The sequence below is a fragment of the Osmerus mordax genome, chromosome 26 (assembly GCF_038355195.1).
Source record: "Osmerus mordax isolate fOsmMor3 chromosome 26, fOsmMor3.pri, whole genome shotgun sequence".
In the NCBI taxonomy this organism is placed as follows: domain Eukaryota; kingdom Metazoa; phylum Chordata; class Actinopteri; order Osmeriformes; family Osmeridae; genus Osmerus; species Osmerus mordax.
Genome location: NC_090075.1, coordinates 5,087,805 through 5,104,766, shown reverse-complemented (window position 1 = coordinate 5,104,766; position 16,962 = coordinate 5,087,805). Strand labels below are relative to the sequence as shown.

The 16,962-nt window shown below is 43.0% G+C and overlaps 3 protein-coding genes across 4 annotated transcripts; 2 read left to right on the top strand and 1 right to left on the bottom strand.

Moving 5' to 3' along the window:
• The first annotated feature begins 8,485 nt into the window (after window positions 1–8,485).
• aqp12 (aquaporin 12) lies at window positions 8,486–9,760 on the top strand. The gene is made up of 3 exons (XM_067229891.1): window positions 8,486–9,084; window positions 9,313–9,425; window positions 9,567–9,760. Exons 1-3 carry the CDS (start codon window positions 8,486–8,488, stop codon window positions 9,692–9,694), a joined length of 840 nt encoding a protein of 279 aa, XP_067085992.1. The 3' UTR covers window positions 9,695–9,760.
• rpp21 (ribonuclease P 21 subunit) lies at window positions 9,708–11,698 on the bottom strand. The gene is made up of 6 exons (XM_067229892.1): window positions 11,576–11,698; window positions 11,037–11,114; window positions 10,845–10,945; window positions 10,668–10,750; window positions 10,361–10,495; window positions 9,708–10,237 (listed from the first exon to the last, which is right to left on the bottom strand). The coding sequence occupies exons 1-6, from the start codon at window positions 11,621–11,623 to the stop codon at window positions 10,080–10,082; spliced, it is 603 nt and encodes a 200-aa protein (XP_067085993.1). The 5' UTR covers window positions 11,624–11,698; the 3' UTR covers window positions 9,708–10,079.
• fam174c (family with sequence similarity 174 member C) lies at window positions 11,419–15,273 on the top strand. 2 transcript variants are annotated; one of them, XR_010875040.1, is made up of 3 exons: window positions 11,803–11,822; window positions 12,044–12,166; window positions 12,398–15,273. XR_010875040.1 is itself a non-coding variant. In XM_067229893.1 (2 exons), the coding sequence occupies exons 1-2, from the start codon at window positions 11,542–11,544 to the stop codon at window positions 12,168–12,170; spliced, it is 408 nt and encodes a 135-aa protein (XP_067085994.1). In that variant the 5' UTR covers window positions 11,419–11,541. The 2 variants fall into 2 exon arrangements, 1 of the variants encoding a protein (XP_067085994.1); XM_067229893.1 differs by lacking the exon at window positions 12,398–15,273 and having other exon boundaries at window positions 11,419–11,822; window positions 12,044–12,170.
• The last annotated feature ends 1,689 nt before the right edge of the window (window positions 15,274–16,962 follow it).

Below are 16,962 nucleotides of genomic sequence, written 5' to 3'. Positions count from 1 at the left end.
CTCCCGGAGAACATGGAAGGGAGGAGGGGAAGGGATGAAAGTGGAGGAGAGGTGGAAGATGAAGGGAGTGAATCTCAGCGATATGCAGTATGCTAGAACACAGTGACGTGTTCAAGAGTAAAATTATGCACTTATTTTTTGCACTTAGCCTATATTTGTTGGATAAAGAGCTCTGGCAGATTATTTCGGTGAAATAACACAAATATCTAGCCAGTTGAATACGGTGCTGTAAAACTGTGCATTATGTGTTGGTTCTTTCAGCTGATTTTATCTTTGGTTTTATTCTCACTACTCAATTTGTCGGACTTGACAGACTGCGGAATGAATGAAATACATTGATGCGTGCGAGGGACAAAAGGTGTAAATCAGTAAAACCTTTTTTTTTTTATCACCAGGTTTCTGATCTTTGACCTCTGACACAATTTACAATATCCAGTGGCGTTGAGGGCGCGTGGCTTCATAGAACCCAGAGAGGCTGTTACTGTTCGGAAGCTAAAGCATGAAAAGTGTCGGGTGTCAAACTGGAATAAAATCTGAATTACATCTTGGGGAAGAAACGAGAACCCTGGAAAATTACACGAAAGAAGTAGATTCTTTCCAAAGTGTCAAAGACGGCGATGCAACTTTACAGTACATATCAGCCAAACTCGAAGCGGACGGTGTGGATCAGATGTTTTCGACCACTGACTGGGTCTCTGAAGGTGAAACTGAGACAATATCAGATGTCGAGATCTTCGCACCTTTTGAATCTAGAGGTGAATCACACAGCAGCGATTCAGAGGTTTCTGGCTAGTTTTCTGCATGTCAATATGATATGAATTTGGGCGAGCTTGTTTGCCTAAATGGACCTACCTAGACCTGACTAGATGTCATAGCCACGCTGGAGTGATGTGCTAGCAAGCACCAAAGCAAGGCCTACCGGATGCTATATAAATGGAATTGTGAATTAATCAAAAAAATATTAATGATTGCACGTTTGAGTTATTTAATCAATGATGTATTGGCATTCAGAATGTAGTAAATCCCTGACTCTGTCCTCAATGTTTTTTCCGTGTTCAGCATCAGCAGACAACGTTCAGCCATTCAGGACAGAAAACAGGCGCAAAAAACGACAAAATACACATACAAAACCAAAACCCCATCTGAGAAGTATCAGAGATAAAAAGCCCAAGGTAGGTCAGGCGATATTTAAACGGGACATAGGTGCAGTTGAATCTGAATGAACTGAAACAACATTTTAGCAGCCGTTATTAACTACCTAATTGCAGGCGGGAAAATGGCGGGGTTACAGCCATATTGTGTATGTAACCTTCAACAGAGCCAGGGCTGTCCCAGCTCCCCACAACAGGCCTGAGTTTGCATGTAAAAAGTGGGAAATACAAAGACATTTAATTGGATTTGTACTATTGACAGTTAAAAGAATGGACGACGCGTCCCCGATTCCTCCCATTGTACAAAAATGTATACAAAATATCAGAGGAATTAGCACTTAAGCAGACATCAGCGTGATCCGCTAACATGGAGGGGGCGGGACTTATGACATATACTGCAGCCAGCCACCAAGGGGCGATCAAGATGTTTTACATTTAGTCATTTAGCAGACGCTCTTATCCAGAGCGACTTACAGTAAGTACAGGGACATTCCCCCGAGGCAAGTAGGGTGAAGTTCCTTGCCCAAGGACACTTGCACGGTCATTTGCACGGCCATGAATCGAACCGGCAATCTTCTGATTACTAGCCCGATTCCCTAACCGCTCAGCCACCTGACTCCACTTCACTTTTGAGGAGCTATCATGTCGTACATTCTTTTTACAGTCTTTGATTTGTAAAAATATTAATAAGTGTATTTCTCTGCAGGAATGGACACAGAGCAGCACCGACAAGCAATATGCCATACTGATGAACATTTTACACCACTGTGAGGTACAGCTGCACCAGTGTGCTATTTAATAATCCAGCCCTTGCACAGCCAAGACTTTGATGATAAAGCTTCAGCTATGGTATTGTTCCAGTTCTTGCGAGTGGCAATGAATAGACTTGAGGAGAAGATCGACACCCTCCAGTCAAATGTAGCAGCCCAATCACAGTCACAGGTTGGTTTGCACAGCAGTGCTGATCATCAATTACTACAGGAGACTAGCAGCAATATGGGGCTCACATTTTTATCTAGGGAATATTTGCAGTTTCCTGATGTTGTTGTCTGGGTACATAAGGCAAATAGAATTGTAAAGCTCAAATACAGCTTCACAAAGGAACCCACATTTCTGTCATTTGTATTCTCACAGATGCTTGGGGAACTGTCTGAAGGTGTCATCAACACCACAGAGGTGAGAAACTCACACTTTCACCTGAATAATGAGTGTTGTATTGATTAACAAGTTGCATAATGAGGTTTGGTATTCAACCATTCAGAGGTCGGAGGATAAGATTGAGCATCTCCACACCAGGTTTCCTGGCGGGAGCCACATCCTCTCCCAGGTTGTAGCACATGTGTTACACAGTATCTCCAGGAATAGTGATGGAGTCTGATAATAAAAGTGAACACAAGTCAATTTGTTTCATTTCTGCCTTCCAGGAGATGAGCCCTCAGGAATCCTCAGCAGATAGCTGTGTAGGGCAGAGGAATCACCTGTCCATCCCTCTTTGTCAGAATAGCCTCTCTCTGGCCCCCAAATTCCCCCAGCTGGACCCGGCACCCTGGAGGTCGAAGTCAGGTAGCCTCAAAATAAGCCCATCCGTCAGCCAGCAAGGCCCTCAGCCTGCCCCAGCCAGAGGGAGACCCAGAGGGAGACCTCCCAAGAGGAAGTCCCAGACTAAGGGGCCTGGAAATGGGAGCCAGGAGACAGTGGAAGAATGCAGATGGGTTTGTGGAGAATGCAGTATGCAGGAGAATGGGGATTGGTTTGTGGAATTGGGGAAGAGGATCAAAATGTCACCGCTGGAAGCGATGGAGGCTGTTGAAAGCCGGGCCGCTGTGGTTGTCCGGCCCGACACCTCGACTCCAAAAGACGACAAATTAGGTAGCTTTCGGTTGGTAGATGCGTACGTTCTCAGCTGAAAAACCCATGCCGGTGTGATGCAGGATTGGTGTTTGGCCTGTCTTCACAGTGCTAATCGGGAGCTCCATGCGGAAGGTGCACATCCCTGTCTCAGTCTACAGGAAGGTGTTCAGACAAGCCCTGCCCCAGGCAGCTGTGGGCCTGGTGCTGCCAGCAGTCTTCCCCCAGGCCCTGCTCACCTCTGGCGGGCTCCCAGAGGACCCCGCCCAGGGGGTCAAGATGCTGGACCCCAATAAAATAGAGGCCATCAGAGGTAAGGTCTGCAGAAGTAGCACCAGCCATGATGTCAGCGAATGAGCCAGAGCGGAACTTCTGACTGATCAGAGGCTGTCTTGTTCGGTAGAGTGGCTTGCTGAGATGTTTCCTTGCCAGGACATGAGGACCGGAGGAGCAGACTGGGCTAAGTGTTTAGGGGTCATCGACAGGACAGTGAGGGGGGCGTGCGTGCAGAAGGTACATTGTGACACGAAGACTGGGTGTTAAGTGCAGCTGTGAAAACGCTGTACTTCCATGAGTCGCTGCCCTTTCACTTATATTATGTAATGTTCCATTTACAATGCAGTGTTATCACACCACATTATTTCAAAGCAGGAGAAATGACAACTGCGATTTGGTCAGATGGACAGCTTTCCATCTCATGACACAAGATTTCTGTTTTATTTGGGTGTTTATTGACCATCTCCTTCCTTATTCAGGACTTGGCTGTGCTTGTTACTCTGACCGCTGAGTATGGTCACTAGCAGTGTTTGAACCTTGCTAATGTAAGGGCTATTGTTCTACAAAATAAAATAAGTGTTTATTCCGTGATTGATGCCTCAAGTGGTTTATGTCATTGTATGTCTTTCTGTGCTTCATTGCTGGTCATTTTGTTTAGAACAGAAATGTTTATTCATCTTACAGTAGCATCACGTGCAGGGAGTGGTGACTCAGAGAACATCGATGCTTGCTGGATTGTCCACCGAAGAAATGTATTCTCTGCATTTTTCCCATCCTGCATGTATGTCCTTCACCATCTCAACAATTGCTTTCAAACTATTTTCTTATTGGTCTCCCACCAGGAAATATGTATCAACAACTTATCAGATGCCTCCCTCTTGTGGACAAAAGGTAGGAAGTAGGAAGTCTGAAATCGTTGGTGGTAGTTGAGTAACAACAATTTAAATCCACTCAAGTTTATTAGTTCAAACAAAGCACACATAATATGTATGCAAAAGATGAATGTTTTTTAATATATGTTTTACATTTAAATTGAGGTTCCTTCAAAATTCAAAGTAAATCCACACATTCGGCCGTGGGAATGTTTACAGCTTGCTCCGGATCGTAGGGAGAACTTGAAATGAACGTACAGTCTGTCCTTGCAGATACTGCTCGGTTTGTCTGAGTTCCTGAGCCCTTGGAGTAGCGGTCTGAGAGCTGGGAGGAAGCTGGAGGGCCCACGGAGGCCTCCAGAAGAGGCAGAACCTCTCCTGTACAGTGGACCTGGTACTTGTACTGTACCCTGCTGCTAGGTCTGGACGCAAACAAGTTAACTCCATACACACCCACGTTATTGATGTCATCAACCTGCGACATCATGGAGTTATTACACTTCTGCCGTTGATCGATAAGACGTTCCTTGTAGGGCTGTTGCTTAGGAACAAACCGGCTCGTGTTTGTGTTCGTAAGGGGCTTGGAGATGTGTAGGAAGTCTTTTTTGTTATTTCGCCAAGTTGCCGGTTCTCTGTGTAGTTTCTTTCTGGTCCTGTGAGCATGGTGTCGGAGGTCATTGCGAGGATGGACACCACTGTTACCTTGCTTTGGGTTGACTCCATTGAGCACCGTCCCAACATCATCAGTCTGCCTGTGGGGTGCTGTCAAGGGGACTGGTGGAGCAACCAAAGGGAAAAGATGGTTCCCTCTGCTGGATGGTGGCTGATTGCTATGCAGGGGAACTTTTCCAAGGTCTCTATCTTGACTGATGTTCCCGTCAGCAGAGAGAGTTTTGAGGCCCACGTTGTACATCCCCAAGAAAAGCTTCTGGGGCCAGGCCTTCAGCCTCTCTCTCTCTCTTTCCCTCCTGACCATGGTCTTTGTCTGGAGGGAGTCAGTGATGCGCACAATGGCAGAGAGGACTGTAGTCCTGCAGGGGGCACTGTTTTCAGACAGGTCAAGGTGGTGAAGGCTGGGGGAACTGAAGGGTTCATGTGGGTGCAGCTCAGAGGTGCACACCACTGGATACGTCTCGCTGACTATCTGTGGAAACACTTTTGTTACGAAACCCCCCAAAAAACACACCAACACAAAACCTATATGTAAAAATAGTAGGCATTTACTTACCGGAAGGGGGACATAAACAGAAGGAGGCCTCGGTGAGAGCAGTTTAACACACCTATTCAGCTCGTCTGCGAGGCTGAGAGGGACTGAGACTGCAGCAGGCTCCGCCCCCCATGCAGACGGCTTCTCTCTCTGGGCGTCGTTCTGTGGATATTCTCTGCTCCTACATAAAACACGATTGCGGTGACAGAGAACAGCTTAGCGCAAATTCACAAGAAGGTAACTTGGCGGTTCTTAGAGAGCAAGCTGACTTGCCACCTGGAGGCTCGGTTGGTGGATACTCTGACAATATTCCCGCGCTGAAGCTGCTGGCAAACCACCTTCCCCACAGACTCTGACATGGAGAACTGGTCCTCCTCTTGCTCTGTCGAAAACAGGGAGACAACCTCAAATGAGTGAGAGAAACGCGCTTGCGCGAGTGAAGAACATTTGGTAGCAACATGACTTCTCAATACATTTGAAGGTTCTGAGAGATGCTTTGTGGATGTCGTGAGAGGCTGAACCTCTGGAGGTTTATGAGGTTAGGTATGAACAACCTACGAAGACCACAACGGCTGTGAGTTACCTGTGAAGGCCGTGAGAGGGGTGTCCTGGTGGGAGGGAGAGGTGCACCAGTGAGACGTGTCTGTGTATCCCAGAACTCCACCCACCATTGCCTTGCTGACATCACTGTCCGCTTCCAAAGGAGGAACCTTTTCCACCTAGCCGGGAGACGAAACAAACACACCCTCAGTCACACTCACCCTGTAAACCTGGTCCAAACAAATATAACACCGGCCATAAAAGTTTAACATTCCTATGGAAACTGGGCTACACTGCTGAAACAAAATACAGGAACTCTAAATGTACAGTATATTTACAGGTCACTGTACCTCTCTGGACCACTTAAGTCTCTGGGGTGGATGGTTTGCAGACCTGTAGGCGGCCGTACTTCTTTTTTTCAAAGTTAGAATAATAAAGCCCTCAGAGTCCTGGTCTGAAGACCCACATAGAGATGATGGAAGGAGTACGAGCTGAATTAGTTAAAGTGTTCAAATAAAAATGGAAAAATTCAAGGCAGCTGGTGTCAACATTTGGTACTGAACCTAGATTTTAAACAAACAACCCCCCCCCAAAAAACCCCCCCCAAAACAAACAAAAACAAAGCAGCAATGAATAATACACGATGGGAAAGAGAAGGGAAGAACGATATCACAGGTTAATTTACAAATGGAACCACCTGGAAATCTAAGCCGAGTTACTGTACCCTCTCCTTCAGTTACACACGCACTAGCGCCGCTGAGATAGACAGACGGAAAAAAAATTTACGTTAATATTTAAAACACCTGAAGGCAGGAAATCGGAAGGAGTTAAAACCCCACCAACCAGTTCTCCAGGCCAGCTTTCATCTTCTCTGACTAACCCATGAACCCACCTTTTCTCAGCCCCTCTGTCCTCTGGTCATCCCTCATCCAGGACACGTCCCCTGGGCAGGTGAAGGGAAGGACACTCACTCTGCTGTTGATGGCATTCTCCGGTCTGCAGCAGCAGTCTTCGGTGATGGACGGTGGGGGTACAGAAAACTTTGCTGATCTTGGAGTGACACGTCTGTGAGTCGCCACATATAACAAGGACAGATACATAAACAACGCTGCATTTATTGTGACAACATGGGGGTACACCAATTTTAGACCACAATCATTCCTCCACTTGATCACTAGATAATTGCATGACATGTCACAGTTGGCAACAATCTTTTATTAGCAATCATGTTGAGAGGTTATCAAGTTAAGGATCAAAACTTTAATCAGACTGCCAGGCAAATCTAATACTCCTGATTACTTTCAAGACCTTAGTTTACTATGCAGGAGTTCCTGCTCCTCGTTGATGATCTCAGTCTTAGTTTTAGGTTTGGAAATGGGGGTTCTCCTCGAGCTAGGGAAGTCGAAGTCTGAGTCATAGCTATTACATAGTGGAAGGTCTGGCTCGTTGCGGGAGCCGTGCGATGATCTGGGAGTATGACTAAAAAGGCGATTCTTCTGGGGGAAAGAAGAAACGCAGAATACCTATCAACAACGGATTGTGAATAACGAGAAACACATGAAATCATATTCGAAATAAACAGGCTAAAACAGTTCAAACGTTGGTTCATTTAATACCAGCACTTACCCGTGCATGCTTAGCCAGGATCTTCTTAGAGTGTTCGTCCAACACATTGAATGAGGCAATAAGTCTAGTTGTCATTTTTCATGACATGTTGTGAAGGAAGAATATAACCAGAGTTGTTGATATCTAGCTAGAAGCTCCCTGGAAGGCCGTAAAGATAGCTCTAACGTGAAGAGGTCATTCAAACTCCCCAACTACGCTTTGTTACAGTACTGTAGATAGCTAACTAGTCGAGCCATTGAACTTGGGCTGAACTTGACTATCGACAAGTTCCAATGTCTTTCGTCTTGTTTTTTGACCAGGTCGGCCAGTCCATCTGGGCTACTGTAAAAAAAAAAAGGAATCCCGAATTACTGTAGTCTAGACTAGTGATGCAGACAGTAGACTAACAGCTGCCGTGGTGTCTACAGTACCTAGTTCGATTCAGTATAATAACACTGGTAGTTGATGCTGACAAACGTAATTATTACCTGACCCTGCGACACGGCGTTATGCAAGCTATTTATCTCTAACTAGCACAAGTTAGATCTCCAATTTACAGTAGGTTCACTTATCCTGTCTCTTGACGCCAGACAAACAACACGCGGTCTCGTCCCCATAGCAACAGGCCAAACGATCAAGGTGCGTTGATTCTGGGTACGATTGATTTGTATCACAAGTTGCTTCTGAAAAATAAAGATATTTTAAATAATCCGATATTTTACCAATTTAATACAGATAGACTTTCTAGCAGTCTCAAAAAGGTCAGTTGTGACATTTTCAATGCCTTCAGTAAAGCAAGCAAGGCCACTCTTGACCTGACCTTGAAAAAGGCAGTGTGTATTTTGGCAGGTGCTTGTGTGGGATGAAATGGTGGTGTATTTTAGATAAGAAATGTGTGTCTCCATGTGCCACGTAGCCACAGACAAGACCCTCATGGCTAGCCTCACACACAAGCAGAACCGGCAAGGGATAGCATCTCTCAAAGCATGTCTGGACTCAATGTTTCCCTCGGGTACTTTCTGGCTGTTACAGCGTTTGGAGCCTCAGTTAGAGCCCTGTTCAGTAGATGGCCCCGCCTGAATTTTGTTCTGGAGTTCGCTTCCTCATTTATGCTTGTAGCATGCTGGCTTGAAGTGCAAACCATCGTAGACATTGGTCAGTGGGCAGGAGGACTTGGCCCAGATGTGACTCTGACCATACTGTTTGTGATGCTGCTGACCCATGGTATTGTCTGTGGTGGTGCCACTGGGAATCCCTCTCTGGTTCTGATGAGGTTCCTGCTGCTGGAGAGCTCCACCCTGCCCACCGTTCTGGCTGTGGCAGCCCATTTCCTGGGTGCACACTTGGGCCTGCGGGTGGCTGTCTACTACTGGAATCTGGAACTCACAGACATGCACATGATCAAAAACCTGATGTCAAGGGAGTGCAGTCCGGCGCTGAAGGTCTCCCTGCTTCAGGGAGTCTTCACAGAGGGAGTGTCTGCACTCATCTTTTACATCATCTACCTGTTCCTGCATCGCAGGTCTGCATTTCTCCGGGTTCCTGTTGTAGCTCTCACGCTCACATTCCTTTTCCACGTGGGTAAGTAGTCCTTAATGTTAAACGTACCTTATAGTCGTTACTTTGACAAATTGGCCTGATTCAGTACATTCAGCGTCAGCGTTGACAAATGTTTCTTCTCTCGTCTGTGATTCAGATATCAGAGCACAGCTAATTCCCTCTTGGAAACACAATCCGACTTCATGAGGCTGCTCTCTGGCACTAGTGGTTTTGTATACTACTCAACCCTTTCTTTCTTGTTTCTTTCAGCTAGTGAATATACCTCGGCCTTCCTGAACCCTTCCCTGGCCTACGGACTTACCTTCTCCTGTCCTGGGTTCACTTTCATGGAGTATTCTGTTGTCTACTGGTTAGGACCCATTTTAGGTATGTCTGAACTGAAAAGCTAGCACTCGATAATAAACTGAAATAGAAACAAAAAAAGATTATCAACTGAACTGGAACTTTCATGATCTAAATCCCATTTTTGCATATCGAGCTGGTAACATGTTGCTGTCTTTCCTTCAGGAATGGCCCTGGGCCTGGTATTGTATATGGGCCACATCCCCAGGATCTTTGCCAGGAACTTGTTTTATTCCCAGAAGACACGTTACAGAGTGCCAAAGGGGGACCAAGGAGAGAAAAAGAAAAAGTGAAAGCATACACATGTACAGTATTTGCATTTTATTTAGCTGTGTATCAGGAACAATAAAAAAAAAACTTTGAAAGCAAAAGTTGCACGCAATTCTATTGTCAGGTTTTACATGTATTCGATTTGTTTTAATTCATGCAAAAATTGCCTTGCACCCAGTCAATTCAGCAGAGTTCACCGTATTAAATACAAGATCTAACGTGCCCATCGATACTACATGAATCTGTTTCAAAGACACTCGGAAGTATAAATGAGATTACGGATGGATTGCCTTCATCCACACTTCTCTGTCTAGTGTAAAAGCAACTCATCATAACTGTCAGTAGTTAAAGTCTAAGCCATTCCATGACATCTCTAATCCTCCAGTGCGGTGAGCTGTGGTGCAAGCGTCAACTGTTCATATTTTGTGGTTCAGTTGAGGCAGCTGTGACTGGGGCAGGGCCTGCATCTGTGACTGGGGCAGGGCTGACATCTACAACTGTCTTCTTGTCCACAGGTCTTTCACTTGTTTTTTGCTTCTGCGATTCTTGCAAAGAAGGGTCCATTTCTACATCAGGAAAAGGAAAAATATAAAACAGGCCATTGTTTTACTATGATTTAGGTTATAGACCAGTCAACTGTACTCTTCATATGCCAAACAGGTAGTTGGAAACAAGATGTTTTAGTTCACCCAATTGTGTCTGATTCTCCAGCTGGGCCTCAGGGCGGTCCGCCCAGAGACAGTGATCTGGATTGTTCAGAAAAGACTTGGTTTCACCACAGCTGAGGCATTGTATGACAGTTCTTCGAATCCTGCGCTTGTTCCCTTGAGTTAGGCATGGGTAAAGGCACACAAACCCAACATGGCTGTGACAGTCCATTCATTACTGTAAACCATATGAAGACCCCATACTTATTTTTATATTATGAGTTAAAATGTCATAATGTCAAGTTTCACCCTTAGTTGAAAACGCACAGGATAATACAGTTTAGCTTACTTCTTTGTCTTGCAGTGGCAGTTACTCCTGGCACCAGCAGAGAGCAGCACTTCTTACATAATGTTCTTTTCACTGACGGGTCCCTGCAAAGATGGACATTTTTAAAGATAATCTTAATAGGAAGGCAAACATTTAACTAACTGCACCATCGAGCATTCATCGATAATCAATACTCACTGTCTAAGTACCAAACGTCTGGCAATTGACTTTTGAGTAAAGCAGTAAAAACGAGCCAGCTCCACGTTTTCCGGGTTTTGAGACAAAACACAATGGGCAGCCTGTAGGGAACAAGTATGTTTACAGTGCTGTTAATATATACACGTTTTAGATCATGAACAAACATAAACACAAAAAATAAAATGTAGCTACCTGGTATAGGTAGTTTAACCTTTGATACGCTTCCTTGTCTTTTAAATTCCCTGTCATTTCTTCTGAAGCGTGGGGGAACTAAAGCAGCCAGAACTTGTTGTCTAGTTAGCTAACAAATACATTTTTTTTACACAACTTCGTTAGGAATGTGCAACACGCGCTAGTCTGCAACAATAACAAAAAAAACAGCCATAGCGATCACAAGTTAGCCCTATGGTACAGTTACACAATTTCTGGATATTTCGCATGTAGCATGCTGTTTTACCTAGGACCAATATATATTCAACGTTGTGTTCTATCCGGACATAAATAGTAATAACACCAGCTGCTGTACACGTCACACCAGGAACTTGGAACTTTTTCACCAGTTATCTATCTAGCTTATCGTGAAAGCTGCCGACTAGAATCAACAGCAACCAGCCATCGAATTCGTTGTGTTTTATCCACATGGTCATCTGCTGATATATAGTTTGAGACAACAAGTGTTGTGAAGCTGATATTAAAAATGATATTTAAATTAATATTGAGGTTGGTCGTACCATCGATGTGGGCTTTTTTGGTGATGGCTCAAACGTCGGAACCCACATCTGAAGTTGTATCAACAGTTACCAATAGCAGCTCCAACAAGCAACCTGTTACGAATTTTACCGCACCAAACTCCACTTCTCATCGTGAAATTCTTAACACCGGCATGAACGCGGATAGTTCGATGATTCAACGGGCCTTATACGTCCTCATTGGGATCAGCGTGATAGGAGTGCTGTATTTCCTTGTCAGAGCTGTAAGGTAAGTCGCTAACAAAGTAGACTACAGTATCTAGCTGGGTGTTTGCCAGAACTAACGAATGAATATGGCTATGTTCGCGGCTAGTTCAATTTGTGTAATTTAGGCTAGTTCAGCTGTTTAACTTCGCGTGACTGGGGTGAGTAAACAAGTTATTCACCAGCTGTGTGAAAACATTGCATAATTTAACTTGCCCCTGATTGACACAACGACGTTATTTGTAGGCTGAAGAAGCCAACCCAGAGGAAGAAATATGGCTTGCTGTCTAACTATGATGACAATGTGGAGATGGCTGATATGGAAAGCGATGAAGACGAGACAGTGTATGACGCCCGGACCCTGAGAAGGTGAGGCAGTATTAAGAAATGTCTAATGATGAGGCTGGCTTGTAGGAATATGGGGCGAACATATTGTGTGTTTTGGCCAAAAACTAACCAGTGGCATTGATCCATGTGTTATTCCTAGACTTTGAACTCTGTTTACTCCGATTTAATCAGTTAATCAATTTATGCTTTGGTTTCTGGTTAGTGTCTCATAATTTCTTACTTGCCATCTCACTTTAACTCTTTCTCTATCAGATGAGTCCTGACTTTTTGCGGTGTACCAGCTGTGGTGCACATTGGACGCAATTCAACATTCCTTTGGCTTATCTTTCAACATATGTTGCAAATCTATGTTTTCCATATTCTCATGGACATGAAAATAAGAAAACTGGCTCTGAATCTGCGTTGTCTTGAGAAGAACATTGGAGCACCTGCTTGTATTGGGCTGAGGAGATTTTGTGATTGTATCCAAATAAACAAGCGTAAATAGGATTAGTAAAAGGAACAAACCAGTTGGACAGATTTATATTGCCAAAGATACTTTGGAGAAAGCAAAAGTATAATTATTTTTCTAATCTACGTAAACGTAAATTTTTATGAAATGGACCATCTGTGTTCATCATTCCCGTTGCCATGACGAGCTCCATGAATGTTGTAACAAGTTCTGTCTTCTAGATTACTTATTCAGTTACCTTAATGGATGTGGCCTTTCCCAGGTTTCTTTCTCTAGGTCACCTGAAATTATCCATAGTAATATCATGCTGTTCAATGCTATTTTACGAACAGTGATATAATTGTGCATGAACTACTGTAAACTTAACACCAAGAAGACTATTTTGTGAGCCAGCCAATGTCATACCACCTGCTTGAAGTATACACAAGCAGCTTACAGTATGTACTACATCTGGTGAAAGAAAATGGGGTGAGCAATAAACTGGGAAATGCACATACTCATTGTGATAGTCTTGGAGCCAAAATCTTTTTGACAATCTTTGACAGTAAAGAATGTTCCCCTTACTGTTAATTTCTTAAACCACAAACTTTTCCTTTATTATTTTTTTAACCAAACAGTTTAGCTACTTATTTCTCTACAGCAGTCACATTAATGTTATTAATCTAATTTAAACTTAGAGTAAGGTTAATTTTGACTACTGTTCTTGTCAAATATTCTGGCTCACAAATCCTGTTGAAATGTATTGACATATCTTGTAAATCTCTTGTAATTCCCTTTAGTCTAAGGACAACGTTGTGCCTTGGTTGGAGACTCATTAAGGTTATGATTATTAGTTTTTGTAATTGCTGCTGTAGGCCAAGCACTAAATTTTTCGGAATTTTAGTTGTTGCAAACAAATATAAGCTTTAAGCTTTCGATTGACTTATTCTGTTTGTTTTATTTAAACTTAAAATGGTCAATTATTAATTGAGGCTATTTATTTTCTATATACTGTATGTTTTGTATACATTTTTGACTTGGTCTAAGCCTGTTATCATTGTGACTTAAAATTGTTATTTTTCTTGTGGTAGATATCTAGATCCAACATTTTTGAAACTGTTTAATTTTGTGAAATGAAGTCCGAAACATATAGAGAAACATTTTATAAAGTTTGTCTGAATGTCTATGCTATTACAGTTTACCCACTAATTTACAGAGTCCAAGAGAATGACCCAACAGGTTCTCCTCTATATCTTGAAACATGGCTAATTGTTATTAATGGTCTCAGGAGGCTAACTGTATTGATGAGAGAATGGGTTTTTCCTGTGGCGGTAAATCAAATGAGACATGCCAAGACGTATTACTTCATCACCTCTCTCCTTATTGGACCCAGTCCTGTGGAGAATATGCAAATCTCCCACGAGTCTGTTCTGTATTTACGTCTATTGAAAATTGATACTGCCCTTTAAATAATGTTAAACTCTGTCTCTGACATTTTACTTTCGTTCAGTCAAGACTACAGTAACAGCAGCATTAATCCTGGGACCTGCGACTGGGTGAATCAAGGACATGCAGGGCCCCACAGTTTTATTTTAGGTCAATTCAGTATCGGCCTTAAGCAAGATGCAAAATACACTTCCATGTTTGTTTCTATTGGAACATGAAGCAAAATTTAAACTGATGTTGATAGTATTCTGGATCTGCCATCAGTGTCTGTACCGTAGTACCACTTTCTGAGTTTCCTTGAAAGCTTTAAAAGATAGTGTGGATGTAGTCTTTTAGTAGGGCAAGTCAATTGCTCTGGTCTGGGGGTTGGGGACCCTAACTCCCAACTACCATTATACTTTCAAAGGATTTATTATGCAAATTAATAAGTATTCCACCCTGACTCTCAGAGGGTAGAAGGCTGTTCTTTCACTTTGCACATTCCATGCATGTCAGTTGGATGTCAACCTGCCAAGAGAAAATGGTTTTATGCTCCAATGTCATCCATTACTATTCGAGTTGGAGGTCGTCGATATTTTGGAGACTATAGATAGGAATCATGTTACATCTGTGAATCACTTCTGTAAACATTTGAGCCTGAGGTTGGTTTCAGAATGCATGTTGTTCTTTTTTCCACATCCACTCTTGATTTGTTATGATAAATGTTCTTTATTCATTGCCATGCTTTAAAGAGTTGTCTGAGCTTTTTGAAATCAACTGTTCACTATTATAGTTTGTAATAGCTATTTTCTTCTCCCCCCCCCCCCCCATCATCACCATGTGTCTTTCACCACGTTTTGCCTTTTGTATATAAAGTGTATGTTTCAGCAATACAAATCTAGTTGTTGTGTATTATACAGGAGACTGTGGATCACGATGCACATGTACTTAACTACAGATCCATTATTATTTATTTAGCTCCTAATTCATACTCACTCATAGAAGGAATCTAGTCTGAATAGGTGTAAGCACTAGCAAGAGAGGAATGGAAGGGGCCACACATCAGAAGCTGTAGGGAGGGGTGAGGGTCAATTCGATGTATTTAAAAATTTTTGTGATCTGACTGTTGAAATGAAGGCTTGTGAGTGGTGTGTGAATGTTGTGAGTGTTGAACTTCTGTGTTTGGTGGTGGGACCTAGATTCACGGACCAGCTGCAATAGCTTCCTTTGTTTTCATTCTACTGTTTTCAAATAAAACAAATATGTTGTGAGACTCGTTGTTGATTATCGGCCGCAGGAGAGGCTTCTTGAAAGGCACATCCCATATGAGAATAATAAGACCCAAGTCTATTTTTATCTGAACATTATGAATGGAGTCAAAATATTGATTCGATGTAGTAGCGTTCCATTCTGGTGCAAATTCTAGGACGGTTATGAATCAGTAAGGGCATGATGCCCACCAGGTGGCGCCATAGGACTATCAATATTTCCACTATCTATTCAACTACACAGTATTTCTGCCTGGCAACCTAGTTTTACTTAATGCCAGCTCTTAAAGAACTGAGAATGTGTATAGCTCAACTGGAAATAGGCAAATGCATGTGTATTTCTTAAACGTTTAATGAATAATTATCTTTATCGTTTTTAGATATCGTTTACTTCATTTCTGATTCATACGTTCGGTGTTGATCACAACAGATCAAATCATACAATCAATCAAAGTAGCCTGATTACTATTTAAAATCAGAATTTTTTAAAGCATTGGATTGTTACTTAAAAAAAGAAGAAAAAAAAATATACAGACGAGTTGAGTTTTACCTTACTGTACCTTTGATAACTAAAGTATTCTAAGGGAGCGCTGCCTGGACAACAAATTGTAGAAGCACAGCCTAGGGCTGACGAGCTAAAAAGTAAGTTTAGAATCAAATGGTGCATGAAACAGCCAATATGCCCCGTAGACACAAACAGTTCGTCTACAGCTCCTCTTGTCAGTCCCTAAGTGCATTCCTATTGCTTACTGCCGTCTGCAGACTGCTCCCTGTGCTTCGCCATGAGGGGTGTCTAGCATCTCCAGGTGCATATCCCAGTGTGTGTGTCACCCAAGCTAGTCTGCATATGCTTTTCCAATTACTTCTGTTAAACTCCAGTGTGACATCCTCGCTCAACGCAAACATCCGAGAACCGGCCCGGCCTATGAAAAGGACTTAGTATTAGGTAATTCCGGTTGACTCGTGTCAACGGCAATTTGCCGCACTCCAAAAAATGTGGAGAAGCAAGCCAACAAGGGGAACGAATGCCATTGAGTGGCACAGCTGGAGCCGAGAGAAATCGTCTCCAAAAAATTTCACTGGGAATCCAATGACTGGAGCATAGAAATCTGAAATTTAAAAGAGGAACGGGGGGGGGGGGGGGGGGGGGGGGGAGAAAGAGCAAAGAGAGAAATGAATTTATTCCAAATGCAACTCAGTGGGACCGTGTGGCCTGCCTTGGATCCTTTCTGCATTTCAATGAAGAGAAAACTGCTCAAGTGATGTTGATAATTCTTGTTTTCTCTGGCACCATTCAGAACTCCATCTCTTTTCATAGACATTAAATAGGTTGTCTATCTGCTTACTTTTCAGCAGACAGCCCAACACACGTTCAAAAGACTTTTTGACAGGTAGAGTACATGATATTACTATAAAACGTATGCACCTTACTGTCTTGTCATGGTAGGTTTGCAGTGATCCTTTTAAACATGATGTGGGCAGAGGAAGGTTTTCCTTGAATGTGATGTAATGAAATTATACTGTTGGATATTTACTGTATAAATGGAAGCCAATTTAGGCATTTAGTGAAGGACTCTGGTATAAGCTGTTGTTCCGTGTCTCGTGAAAGTTCACCTATTTCAAGCTGTGAGTCATGATGGCAGTATAACTGGCAGGGCTTTGTAAGTCAAACCCAAGAATGGGATTTATGAAGC